The following is a 13558-nucleotide window of genomic DNA, read 5'->3' as shown; positions in this document are numbered from 1 at the left end:
GTGGTTTTCTCTCATGTGTTCTTTGGTTGATAACAGCCTGTGGAAAATAAAGATATTCCTGCCAGCCGGATTGTTCTAGAGATGGTTGAGGAAAATCCATTTTCTAGGAGACTTTTGATTGTTTTAATTTGCTAACGGAAAAGTCAAATGAGGATAGTTTTCACCTAAACATTTTATTCCATTTTAATTGTGTTTACCTTACAGGTTCACATAAGAACTGTTCTGTCTTGATCCAGTGTGGGCGGGGTTCTTCCAGGCACAATGTCTGACATGTAGGCACAGCCACATGCTGGTTCCTCATCCTAGAGGAAATGAATATGCCTCCAGGGGAGCAAGGTGCTCACTCCTGCTCTGGTGTGTGCAGTCCTGATGTCACCCAGGGTCAGAGAAAGTTTCTCTGGAGCTCAGACTCCGCCCCTCTGAAAGTCAGATGAGAAGAGCTGCCATCTTGCTGTGACTGGGCAGAGCAGTCCCCAGCAGTCTGAAATGCTGGTGGGGAGGGTGTGCAGCTGGGCTGTCGTGGTCCTCGCCCTGGAGCCTGGCTCCCAGGCGCCTTCATCCCCTGTCCCACTCCGCCCTCACCTGCCTCCTGAGCTGCAGGTGGACCTGCAGGCCTTGGTGTGGGACCGTGCACACTGCATGTCTCAGTCCATTACGGCTGCTGAGACAGAGGGAAACCTCACCAGGTCCAAGCCAGAAGGAGCAGACCCCGATGCTGGGGCCCCGCGGCCCAGACCCGGCCCGCTCCTCCTACACAGGGCATCCGTACTCGGATGCAGCACCTGCGTTCTCATGGGATTCTGTCCCTCAGAGAACCCTTGCAGCTTTGGCTGACAATCCACCAGGTGTCCACCCACGGCAGATTACATTTTAGGATTGTCATGGCCCTCCACTGGTTGGCGTCTGGGGGCAAATCTGAAAGTCCCCACGAAGAAATAAAGGGCTGGCCGTGAGGGCAGAGACAGGGAGGCTTAGCATTCACTTAAGCTTCACGCCTGGAAGCCCGTAAGCTAGGACAGCGGTTGTGCAGCAGTGAGAAGTGGGCTGGAGCAGAAAGGTCTTCACGGGGAGCGGGGCATGGACTGTCGTGCTCACAGGGCTGCCGTCTAGGCTGTCTGGGCCAGGTCCTGGTTTGGACTTGGGATCAGCCCGTCTCTCCCTCCTGGCCACTCTCGACTCTCATCCTCACACGCTGCTGCCAGATGACCATGCGTCTCCTGAATGCCAACCCTCCTTGCCTCGCTTCTTTGTTTAGCAACCACCAGAAGTGCCCCAGGGTCATGTGAGCGTCAGGATGACCCTGCTCCATGATCAGTTCAATGGCCACCGAGCCATGACTGCCCTCAAGAGCATCAGCTCCCCACCTTCCGCCCCCTTCCCGTCTCTGCTGGTCCCTGCCCACAGAGTCCTGCCCTAACTGCTACTTCCCCATGAGGCCTGTCCAGGCCAAGTCCACACAGCCAGCCTGGTGGCCACAGGCCTGGGTTCCAAGTCCATCTGACCAGCCTGGTGCCAGGCGGTCAGGCCCTTGCTCTTGGCTCTGTTGGTGGCCGTGTCCCTAGGTTTCAGGTGCACAGGGAGCCTGTGATGGGTTGTGGGGCAGAGCGGAAGCAGGGTAACCCGGAGCTGCTGCCTCGTATGTAAGCTGGTGACAGGGAATTGTTAACTGTGAGGTGGGACAGGGTCTGAAACTCTATTTATTTCCGTCCATGTCTCATTGATTTATGCTTTATAAGACACGGCCAGTGAACCAGTGGTTACGTTATCCGAGATAGTCAACTCGGATGACAGAATGTTGTAGAATAGTTGACTGGATCCCAGATGAGCAGTAGACAGCAATGTATTCTGTAGTTTTCCACCAACCAGCGTAGGAGGTGACTTTGTATCCTCATTGGTGACAGCTGTTGACTCTGGCCGTGATCTGGAGCTGCGGCTCGGGGCTGGTGATCACCAGGCCTCTGCGAGGGTGGCATTCCCTCTGTTACCAGCGGGGGCCGCAGACACCCCACGTCTCTGTGGGTCTGTTCAGTGGGAGCCACAGGACTGGAGCCCAGGTCTGCATGACTTGAAAGCCTGTGGGAGCAGAGAGCAGTCATGGCCGGGAAACTCTGGAGTGGTCAGGGCTTCTGTTTTCTCTTTCTTGAAGGAGAAGAGGGGAGATGAGTCAGGAGGTGTGACGGGTGTGTGTGATCGTACTGGTGATTGGGGATAAACAACAGACTGTGGTCTGCATTAAGCATCATGCCCATGGTCATTCATATGTTCTTGGGGCTCCAGGTGGAAGATGGAAGAACCACAAGAGGTTTCCTCCAGGAAGGATGGCCGTGCGGGTGATATCGTGGTGGAAAAGTTCCTGGTGGATTCCATGAAGCCTGCATCCCACGTTCAGCTTGCCTGCAGTGGGCAGTCCTGTGCTTTCCCTTTGGATGGAAACGAACTTTGCATATGGGACACGGAGGAGCCTCCTCACCAGGTGTGGGAGTTACGCGTGTGTCTGTGTCACAGAGACTTGCCGTCACTGCTCTTTCTCTGACGCTGCTGGCACGGTTCTGCTCTTTGTGGATTCAGCTACCAGCTCTGGGGGGAAAACGCTAACGAAACGAATCATACAAGGTTTGATTTTTAGGGCGTAAACTGCCTGGAATCACTTTATTTAAAATTTCTTCTCGAATAAGAGTATAAGCAAGGAAAAGTTCATCTTAACACTATCAAGACAAATCGAACTTTTGGATTTTTAGATTAAAAAATTTTTTTTATTTTCGTAAATAAAAAAAATGCCCATGGTCATTCATATGTTCTTGGGGCTCCAGTTCTTGAGCCACTTCCCTGGTGGCTCAGAGGGTAAGAAGTCTGCCTTCAGTGAGGGAGACTGGGGTTCGATCCCTGGGTCGGGAAGATCCCCTGGAGAAGGAAATGGCAACCCACTCCAGCATTCTTGCCTGGAGAATTCCATGGACAGAGGAGCCTACAGAACATGGGGTCACAAAGAGTCGGACACGACTGAGTGACTTCACTTCATTTTCTAATTTTTACTTTGCATATTTTTAATACTGCATTTAAGGGAGTTTATTGTGTCTGTTGCAGAGTCTTTAACATCAAACTGATAGAGTTTTAAAGACATCAGGTGGGTTTTGCTGCTGTTTGAGCTTACTATAGATGGTGTGATGCAGTACACGTTCTTTTTTGCTGCTTTCTTTGATTCACCAAGTTCATGTTTCCGAGAGTCATCCACATTCATTTTAGTTACTGTGCAGTGTTGTTTTGTGGCTAGACCACACTTTATTGTTCTACTATTATTGGAGATTTGGTTTGTTTCCGTATTTGATTGCTACAAACTTTTTTTTTATATATCTTTTGATACACATGTGTATACAATTTCTGAGTCTTAAGGAGTGCATCTATTCAGTCTAAAAGTTAAGCCCGGATTTCTAAAGTGATTGTTCCAACCTATTGTCCTTCACATGGTGGGTGAGACTTCCAGTTGATCCGCATCCTCACCCACATTTTGTTCTTTTAACTTTGTCCCTCCTTGTGAGTGTACTGGTATTTAATTATGATTTGAAGTTCCCTGACAATTGGTGAGCTTTAACGCCTTTGAGCACATTTATTACGGATGTGCTCATTTGGCCATTCTCTTTTGTGATATATGTGTTCAGTCTCTTGCCATTTTTTTCCTACTCAATTATCTATCTTATTGATTTGAAAGAGTTTTTTATGTATTCTAAATATAAGCTTTATATTACTTTGCATTTTCTAGAGTTTTATGTAAGTGGAATCAGGCAGTTTTAACTCTTTTCGTCCGACTTCTTTCGCTCAGAGTAATTGTTCTGAGATTTATCTACATTGCTGCATGTGTCAACAGTTTGTTCTTTTTTGTTATTGAGTAGTATTCCACCATGTGGATATACTGTAATTGGTCTGGATCCATTCTCCTGGTGATGCATACTGAGGCTATTCTATAACAGACAAAATATAGTTTTGCCTATTATATAAAGGGAGTTGCTGTGAGCGCTTGTGTGTCTTGTCTCATACATGTCAGTCAGGTGTCAGTCGGGTCAGGTTGGTTGACGGTGTGTTCTTTCAGTTCTCTCTTTATGACCACTTGTTCCTTCAGTTAGTGAGGCATCCTGAAGCCTCTGATCAAACGTGGGCTTGTCTGTTTCTTTCCTGTCAGTTCTGCTCCATGTTTTGAAGTGCTGTTAAGCAGTAAATGTTCAGTATCTTTATATCTTCTTGATGAAGTGATTCCATTAACATGGCAGGACATGCTTTGTCCCTGTTGATATTGCTTACTCTGGAATTTTGGTTCATTTTCTTTTTGGAGTCTACTTGATACTTGTGTTTGTTTGTTTGTTTTTTGTATTTTAAGACTATTATTTTTTAAGAGCAGTTTTAGGTTTGCAGCAAAATTGAGGGGAAAGTAGAGATTTCCTTTATCTCTTTGCCCCCCAACATGCATTTCCTCCCCACGTCAGCACCCCTACATGGTACCTCTGTCACAGTCGATGAGCCTGCATCCATGCCATTTTACCTGAAGCCCATAGTTTGCCTTAGAGTTGGCGTGTGCACTCAATGGGTTTGGACGGGTGTCCAGTGCTGTTATAGCATCAGGCAGCGTCCCCTCCCTTCTGAAGTCCTCTGGGCTCTGCCTGCTCATTCCTCCCCCAAGCCCTCACCCTGGCAGCCACTGATCTTGCATCGTCTCTGTAGTTCTCTCCTCTCCAGAATGCTGTATGTTGCAATTATACAGTGTGCAGCCTTTTCAGATGGACTCTTTCACTAGTAATTTGCATTGACGTTTTCCGCATGTCTTTTCTTGGCTTGATAGCTGATTTCTTTTCAGTGCAGAATAATATTTTCTTGTCTGGATGGGCCAGAGGTTATTTATTCATTCACCTACTGAAGTTGCTTTCAAGTTTTTGCAGTTATGAATAAAGCTGTGGTAAACATCAGTTTTTGTGCAGACATAAATTTTCAAAGTGAAGTGAAGTGAAAGTTGCTCAGTCGTGTCCGACTCTTTGTGACCTCACGGACTGTATAGTTCATGAATTCTCCAGGCCAGAGTATGGGAACGGGTAGCCTTTCCCTTCTCCAGGGGATCTTCCCGACCCAGGAATCGATCTGGGGTCTCCTGCATTGCAGGCAGATTCTTTACCAGCTGAGCTATGAGGGAAGCCAACTCCTTTGGTAAATACGAAGGAGCAGGATTGCTGAGTTGTATGATGAGTATGTTTCACTCTGTAAGAAAGTAGCCCTAGCAAAGGATGAGAGTTCCTCTTGCTCCACGCCCTTGTCAGCGTTTGGTATTGTCTATTCTGGATTTTCGGAGAAGGCAATGGCACCCCACTCCAGTGTTCTAGCCTGGAGAATCCCAGGGACAGAAGAGCCTAGTGGGCTACCGTCTATGGGGTTGCACAAAGTCGGACATGACTGAAGCGACTTAGCAGCAGCAGCAGCAGCAGCATTCTGGATTTTAGCCATTTTGACGAGTGTACAGTAGTACCTTACTGCTGTTTAACTTGAATTTCCCTGATGACTTATGCTTCACGCTTGGAACCTGCGTGTCTTCTTTGCTGAGGTTAAGCTCTTCTGTCCATTTTCAATTGAGTGGTTTGTTTCCTTGTGTCTTAAGAAGCCTTTGTATGTTTTGGATAACAGTCCTTCATCAGATATGTCTTTTGCAAATATTTTCTCCCAGCCTATGGTTTTTGTTTTTATTCTCTTGACAGTGTCTTTCATGGAGCAGAAAATTTTAGTCTTAATGAAGTCCAGCTTATCAGTTCCTACTTTCATGGGTCATGTCTTTCGTGTCTTATCTAAAAAGCCCTTGCCAAACGCAAGTCGTCTGGAGTGTGTCTGTGTTGCCTTTGGAAGTATTTCGTTTTTCCCACTGTATTGCCTCTGTTTCTTTATGAATGGTCTGCTGACTGTTTCTGGCTCTCTCTTCTCTCCCAGGGATCTGTCTGTCCTTTCTTTTGCCAACGTCACACAGTCTTGATCAGTGGAACTTTAGAGTAAGCCTTGAACTCAGGTAGGTCAGTCCTCCACCTGTTATTTTACAATATTTTGTGGCTGTTGTGTCTTTTGCCCCCGCCAAAATAAACTTCAGAGTAAGTTTGTTGATTTCGTTTGGATTATACTGAATCTATAGATCAAGCTGGGATGAACTGACATATTAATAATATTGAGTCTTCATATCCATGAACATGGACCATCTCTCCATTAATTTAGTTCTTCATTTATTTCTTTCCACAGACTTTTATAATTTTCCAATCTTGTGTACATGGAATAAACCCCACTTGGTCATGGTTATAATTCTTTTTATAAATTGTTTGGTTTGATTTGGTAATATTTTAAATATTTGGTGAGGATTTTTGCATGTCTGTTCATGAGAGATATTGATCTGTGATTTTCTTCTCTTGTCATGAGTTTGTGTGGTTTTGGTATCCAGGTAATGCTGACTTCAGAGAATGAGCAAGGAAGTAGTCCTTCTGTTTCTTCTGAAAAGAAGTGTTTCCTCTAATTTTTCTTCTGTTTTCTGAAAGACATTTGGTAGAATTGGCAACATGTCCCTCCCTCCCACCTTGGGAGGCTGTATTTCTTTTTTAAAAAAGAAATTTGTTAAAATCCACCCATTACATTTTAAAGGGAAGAAGTACTGAGTGTCAACCTTATGGCTTTTGAGTCTATTCTCAGAAGTACTTTGTAGCGGGATGGAATTCTTTGCTCTTCTCCCAGTAAGATTGCTCTGTTTATGCCCAGACAGTAATGCATTTACTTGCCCCATTTCTGTGCCCCAGCCCCATAAGTACCTTGCTTCTCAAGTGCTGAGTCAGGAGCGTAGCTGTCTTCACCAGAGAAGCAGCCTTGGTGCTGGAATCCTTCCTCTCAGCCTTCTTCTTCTCTGATCTGAATTCTTCGTTGCCTTCATTACTCTCTGATGTCTGAGAAAATGTTTTCTTTTTTTTTGGCAAAGTGTGTCTCTTTTATCTTGTCCTTCTCACGGGAAGGTTGGTACAGATGAACCCACCTGCCATGGGCGTAGGAGGGACTCTCCTGGGCCTCCCACTTGAGGCAGAGCTCTCACAGCAGAAGGCATGCTGTCCACATGAGGTTGGCTTGAGAGCACCTCTGCCTCCTGGGGCAATCACCACGGTCCCCACCCTTAACTGGTGTGTCTTCTCTTCCTTGTGCTGCGTCCACACCGACTCCCCACCCTCCCCTGGTGTGTCCTCTCTTCCTTGTTCTGTATTCACACGGGGTCTCAGCCATACTGCTGACTGTCTCTTCTTGTCTTTTCTTCATCCCTTCAGTCCACTGTCATCCCCTCCCTCCTCCAACTCTGCCTCCTTGGCTCAAGCCTCCGTGGTGTCTCCTTTGCAGTGTTTTGGTTCCTCTGTGCCCCACCCTTGTCTCTCTTCTGAACCTTCAGAAATGTGTGTTCCTGAAAAACCAGCCCTGGTCACTGCATTCTTCTGCGTGCACAGTGCTGGCCTGTGCTTTTCTGTAGCTCCATCCTAGCTCCCTATGTGGTTGTCAGGGCTTTAGCACGTGGCCTAGACTCCCTCCAGCTTTGTCTTCTTGCTTTGTTCATACCAGCTGTTCCGTAAACACGCTTTGCTTTCTCAGCTCCTCTTGCCAAATCCTTGTCACTGTCCTTATCCTTCAGTATTTAGCACATCTGTCACCCCTCTGCCATGGAGTAGGGATGCCATGTGCATTGTTAATTAATCAATAGGGAAAAAATAGAAGGAAGAGGTAATCATTTGATTTGTGTGCCATTAGTGATACTCAGTCCATTCTGAAGGAGATCAGCCCTGGGTGTTCTTTGGAAGGAATGATGCTAAAGCTGAAACTCCAGTACTTTGGCCACCTCATGCGAAGAGTTGACTCATTGGAAAAGACTCTGATGCTGGGAGGGATTGGGGGCAGGAGGAGAAGGGGACAACAGAGGATGAGATGGCTGGATGGCATCACCAACTCGATGGATGTGAGTTTGAGTGAACTCCAGGAGTTGGTGATGGACGGGGAGGCCTGGCGTGCTGTGATTCATGGGGTCGCAAAGAGTCAGACATGACTGAGTGACTGAACTGAACTGAACTTAGTAATACTGAGTAACAGTGAAATACTTAACCCAAGAGAGTAATTTAATGGTACATGAACAGTAATTTTAATAGTAATAGAAGTATAAATGAATATATGAAATACATGTTTAAAGAACTCAATCCATTTAATTTCTTAGGATTGAGGTTATGTTACATTCTTTTTTATTAAAAAATGTTTTGTATAATCTATGGTCTTTTTGTTTTTTGTTACTCTCTTCAGCTGATGATCCTAAAAGGACACCGTCAGCCCATCACTGCCGTGACATTTGGAAGCAGAGAGAGCCCGCTTCTGGTCTGTTCTGCATCGCTAGATTGTGTCCTGGTGTGGAGCCTGGATGAGTGCAGACAGGAAGAGCTGCAAGGTGACGGGGCTTTAAACACATTGAAATGCACAAAGGGAACGACTCGTTCTACATGCACTTGGTGACACAGGGTGTTTGGGGATCATTTTTGATGCCTTTAACCTTGAAACTTGGTGTCTAAGCTGGATGTTCTGTGGGAAGTAGACCGGGCCCCTCAGAACTGCTGACCTTGGCTGACACCATAGGCTCATTAATTTTCATCTGAAGACTGTCTGTTTCTGAAATTGGTGATTTTTGTGGAACTCTGAAAACAGCTTGACAAGTTGAAATATTCTTCGCTTACTGAGACAGTAGTGAATCTACAGCTCAGTGTGGGAGGCAGACTGGAACAGGTGAGCCAGCAGACAGTGGTGGGCAGTGAGCAGGGAAAGGAACCTCAGTGTGGGCAGGGAATGCGGTAGCACCTGCTCAGTGCTGCGGCTTCTGCAGGGCGGGCCTTGAGCTGGAGGAGGAGGGTCACAGCAGGAGCCGCTGATTGAAGAGCTGAGAACCAGCCCAGTGTGGTTGGAGCTCAGTGATGTTAGGAGAGTTTTATCAGGTGAAGTCAAAGAGTTGGGTGGGTCACATAACTGGAACAAATAATTTAAAAATTTGTATGGAAACATGAGCGATACGGAGAAAACCTTGAGAACTAAGGATGGAGCTGGAGGAAGTCAGGCTCCTGACTTCAGACTACGCTGCAGAGCTGCAGTCTCCCAGGCAGTGTGGTGCTAGTGCTGAGGCAGATGCCTCGATCGGTGGAACAAATGGGGAGCTGGCTTATTTGTTTTGCTTACTGGCATCTAAATGCCTCCTACCTGTCCACCCTGTAAGGTTACCTTGGAGGCGGGGTTTCTCTGTCAGGTTCCTGGATGTGTCCTAGGCCTGAGGGTGCCTGGGGAGGGACGAGCACTTGCTGAGTGTGTCGCGGCAGATCTGTGTGGGGGCCCCCAGGACGGAGCAGCAGTAGGGTGGGTGCACGTTTTCCTTCCTGTGGGCTCTCGTCTTGACAAGTGGCTTCAGTCTCTGGGCCAGACCGCGGTGGGCACTGAGCCTTTGCTGCCCAGGGGCGGGCTGGCCCAGTGACCTCACTCGAAGGTGAGGCTGCAGGCTGGCTTGCAGCATCACTGTGGGGCTTGCAGGCCGGCCTGACACCTCGTCCTCCTGGCGGTGGAGGGGCTCTGGACTGGAACTGAGGCTCAGGTGGGCACAGCTTCCCTTCTGCCTGCTTGACACAGGCCATGGCCGGTCAATGGCTGGGTCTGGAGCCAGGGTGGCCGCAGGGAGGAGGCGGGAGGGTTGGGACCCATAACTCGCCCAGGGTGTGTACGTGGGTAGTTCCCCAAGACACGTTATCCTTCCTGACGTGGAGTCACTTCCCTGTGGCCAATCCCTGGGTTCCATGTATTTCCAGAAGAACTTTCCAATGTTTTTAATTCTCTTGAAGAGCCAAAATCAGACCAAACCTCACACTCTTCTGCACACAGTTCTATAGCAGAGGATTTTGCTGTCAGCATTTCCCAGAGGTCATCATGGGCGTTGCTGAGTGGCCTTGGCAGGCCGACACTGATGACCAAACTCCCTGCAGGGCGACTTCCTCGGGGGACTGTTCTCGGCACCCTCTTGGGAAGGGTGCTGTGTCTGAGGCTTAGTCCCGACGATCGAGTGGTGGCAGTGTGTGCGGGGAGCAGAGTACTGATGCTGGACCTTGAGGTGAGGTCCCCTGGGCCACGGGCCCCAGATGTGGGCCCCTCCCACCTCTTCTCGGCAGAGCGTCTCGCTGGGCCTGCTTCTGTGAGGGTGTTGGCCGGGGACTCCCCGGGACTCCCTGTTGGCTGGGCGTCTGAGTTTTAGCTTCCAGGTTTATATGCAGGAAGTTTCACATGTGGGCGAGGGGATTATGTAGAAACTATTTTCTGTGAGATTCATATAGCTTCTTAATAACGATAATGACCAGGGCACTCCGTGCCTGGCCTTCCTTCACCAATCCCCAGAGCCGGTCCCCGCTGGCTGAGCTGGATGGCCACCACGGCCCAGTGACCGCGGCCGAGTTTTGTGCTTGGCAGACACACATCCTCATCTCGGCATCCGAGGACAGAAGCTTCAAGGTATGGGGCGGGCGTCAGAACATTGGGGCGTGTGAACGCTTTGCGCTCTGCTTCTGGTTCCTGGCCGCTGCCAGACGTGAAATGTCCGAGGGACAACTGCCCTCAACCTGAGTCTGACGTTTTGGCCGGTCACCAGGCGAGTGTGGGGAGCCGGTGCCCACAGCACCATCTGCTGACTCCAGGGGGCAGAGTCTGGTGGGGACCCTCCTCCTGGAACGGGGGCCTTGCAGGGACTGGCACCTTAACTCACCTCCATGGTGTTCCCTGAGGCCGCTTTCCAATAGCAGAAGATTCAGTCAGAACTCAATTGGACTTGAGAGGCTGCTGCTGTTGCTGCTTCGATTCAGTCGTGTCCGGCTCTGTGCGGCCCCATAGACGGCAGCCCACCAGGCTCCCCCGTCCCTGGGATTCTCTAGGAAAGAACACTGGAGTGGGTTGCCATTTCCTTCTCCAATGCATGAAAGTGAAAAGTGAAAGTGAAGTCACTCAGTCGTGTCTGACCCTCAGTGACCCCATGGACTGCAGCCTTCCAGGCTCCTCCGCCCATGGGATTTTCCAGGCAAGAGTACTGGAGTGGGGTGCCATTGCCTTCTCCGGGGCTTGAGAGGAGAGTAACTCTAAATGCAGGCTCAGGCCTCATCCACCTCGCAGTCAGTTCATCGTGGTCATTAGCTGGCTGAGATGTGAGGACGTCGTATGTTGTAACTGAAGGAAATGGAGGGTAGGTAGCAGGTGTCTGCAGACAGAGAGAGGAGGGAGTCTGTAAATACTTCCCTCGTTGCCTTGAAGTTCCTGCCACCTACTTGACAGAGGTCCCCTCCCCGCTCTGAGGCAGCAGTCGGGACTGGAACCCCAGCTCCCCGCTCACCAGGGGAACCCCGGCTCCCTGCTGTGGAGGGCTGGCTGGGCTGAGCCCTGCTTCTCTGTGAGGTGAGGTGCTGGCGTCCTCGCCTGCAGGGTGTGTGAGGGTTGGAGCTGCTGTTTGCAGAAGAGGGGTGTGAGCCCATCTCCACGTAACTGGTCCTTTCCAGTCTTCCGACCCCATCTCGAGATGTTGCTGAAGTGCTGGTAATGTTCCCAACCTTGTCTTGTCTGCGTCTTCCAAACCCATAGGTTGATGTTTCTGGAAGTGTTTATTTCCTGTATGTTCTGATGTCTTCTACTGTGTTTCTATAGTTTTGTTACTTATGTCCTTATTATTTTCTGCTTTAGATAACCATTCACATAAATTAATTGGTAGCTGGGTAGAATATTCGTTCAAGCTGTAGCAACAATGGCAATGCTTGTGCTTCTTCTAAAGAAATGTGTGTCTGTCCAAAGGTTTGGGACCATCGTATGGGGTCGCTGATATACAGCTCATCAGTGTTAACAGGTAACTCGGGGCATGATTCCCGTGAGCAGGCTGTGCACACAGTTCATCCTAGTTCACATGTTAATCTTTAAGTCAGGGCTGCCCCGTCCATCGGTCTCAGTGTCACTCATGGAGAGTGTTTCATGCTTGTCTACTATCTCTCCACATGTTGAAAGAGTTCACATAACAGTTAATCCTTCTGAAACTTTTAACTTAAAATTAAGTAGATGCTTGGAGTCAGAGCCTCTTGTGTCTCAGAAAATTGGGAAATCATGTTGGCGGCCCTAAGAAAAGTGCTGTCCGCCTCCGCTGCTGCCTGGAAGCAAGGCCCAGCGCTGCGGCCTCTGCCGACAGAGCCAGCGGACGCGGCTAGGAGTGAGGGGCTGGCCTGGGTGGGCCGTGTACCGCTCCTGAGCCCTTTTGGGTGGCCGGGCGCTTTCCCCACACTCTCCCTGGTGCCGGTGACCCCAGAGTGTGATCACACGGGTGGGCTTGGTGCTGAGCAGGACCGGCCGGCGTCCGAGCTAAGGACCCTGTGCTCCCTTCTGCAGCCGCGCCCCTCCTGAGTCTCCTTGTGGACCCACGGAGTCAGCAGCTGGTGGCTGGCTGCACGGACGGCCAGGTGAGAGCCTCTGTGCAACTCCAGCTTTCAGACGTTACTGTGACGGGTGAACGTGTGCGCAAAGGCGTCTGTTTCAAGGCTGCTTTTATCCTTGGCTGAGGCCAGACCTGCTGGTGCCTGGTGGCCTGGCTGCAGGAAACGCGACCTTCTGTAAAGGCTGGTACAGCCCTTAGTGTCAGCGTTATACCTTTTGAGAGGTCTGAAGGTACTTGGTCTTTTTTAAAACTTAGTTTTTAGGTGAACAATTGAAGTTTGCTTTGCAAGCTATGGATACTGTTCTCTTTTTAAAAGTGGCTGTTGGACTTCCCTGGTGGCTCAGTGGTAAAGAGTCTGCCTGCCAAGGCAGGGGACACAGGTTTGATCCCTGATCTGGGAAGATCCCACATGCCACGGAGCAACTAAGCCCATGAGTCACAACTACTGAGCCTGTGCTCTGGAGCTCGGGAGTCGTGACTGGTGAGCCCGCGGGGACAGCCGCTGACGCCTGTGTACCTCGAGACTGTGCTTCGAAGCAGAAGAAGCCACTGCAGCGAGAACCCCGTGCACCATAGCTGGAGAGCAGCCCCTGTTCTCTGCAACTGGAGAACAGCCCACGCGGCACTGAAGACCCAGCGCGGCCAAAGCAGATAAACATTGTAAAGAGAGTGGATGTTGGCGTGATTCGGGGGGATGCCGTGTTAGGCCGTCACCCAGCCTTCCTCCTGTGAGCCTCTGCTTTCACCCTGAGCTCTGCTGGCGCTCCATCCCCAGATGCGGGGGCTCCCCGCCAGGAACGAGTTACCACGACCCCAGCAGGGTCCTGCCTTGACCTGGTCTGGCACCATCTGCCTGGAGGCAGTTAGGGGCTGAGCCCATGAGCCTGCATCCTCTCCACCCCGTGCCAGTCCCAGGGAGTGGGTCTCCAGGTCACCCACCTCTTCTGTCTGACTTAGCTGCAAATTGGAGGTTCCCACAACCGCTTCCTCCCTCCATCTGTTAACACAGGTGAGCAGCCAGATGAAGAGCTGCGGGGGTGAGGTTGGGAGGGCCTT

General features: G+C 49.8%; 1 protein-coding gene across 22 annotated transcripts in view; it reads left to right on the top strand.

Moving 5' to 3' along the window:
* The window catches only part of WDR27 (WD repeat domain 27), a 171957-nt gene that overhangs the window by 4525 nt on the left and 153874 nt on the right, over positions 1-13558 (top strand). For 14 of the 22 annotated variants that reach the window (XM_027552077.1, XM_027552074.1, XM_027552082.1 and 11 more), the window contains exons 2-7: positions 2278-2473; positions 8326-8467; positions 10035-10159; positions 10441-10554; positions 11875-11926; positions 12457-12527. In XM_027552077.1, the coding sequence (XP_027407878.1) occupies positions 2285-2473; positions 8326-8467; positions 10035-10159; positions 10441-10554; positions 11875-11926; positions 12457-12527 (693 nt within the window). In that variant the 5' untranslated portion in view covers positions 2278-2284. Of the gene's footprint in view, positions 1-2277; positions 2474-5955; positions 6032-8325; positions 8468-8527; positions 8800-10034; positions 10160-10440; positions 10555-11079; positions 11623-11874; positions 11927-12456; positions 12528-12892; positions 13512-13558 lie in introns of those variants that run through there. The other 8 variants (XM_027552087.1, XM_027552086.1, XM_027552085.1 and 5 more) reach the window with 7 other exon arrangements.

Source organism: Bos indicus x Bos taurus, chromosome 9, assembly GCF_003369695.1.
Source record: "Bos indicus x Bos taurus breed Angus x Brahman F1 hybrid chromosome 9, Bos_hybrid_MaternalHap_v2.0, whole genome shotgun sequence".
In the NCBI taxonomy this organism is placed as follows: domain Eukaryota; kingdom Metazoa; phylum Chordata; class Mammalia; order Artiodactyla; family Bovidae; genus Bos; species Bos indicus x Bos taurus.
The sequence above is the reverse complement of the archived record's forward strand: the minus strand, read 5'-3'. Positions and strand labels throughout refer to the sequence as shown.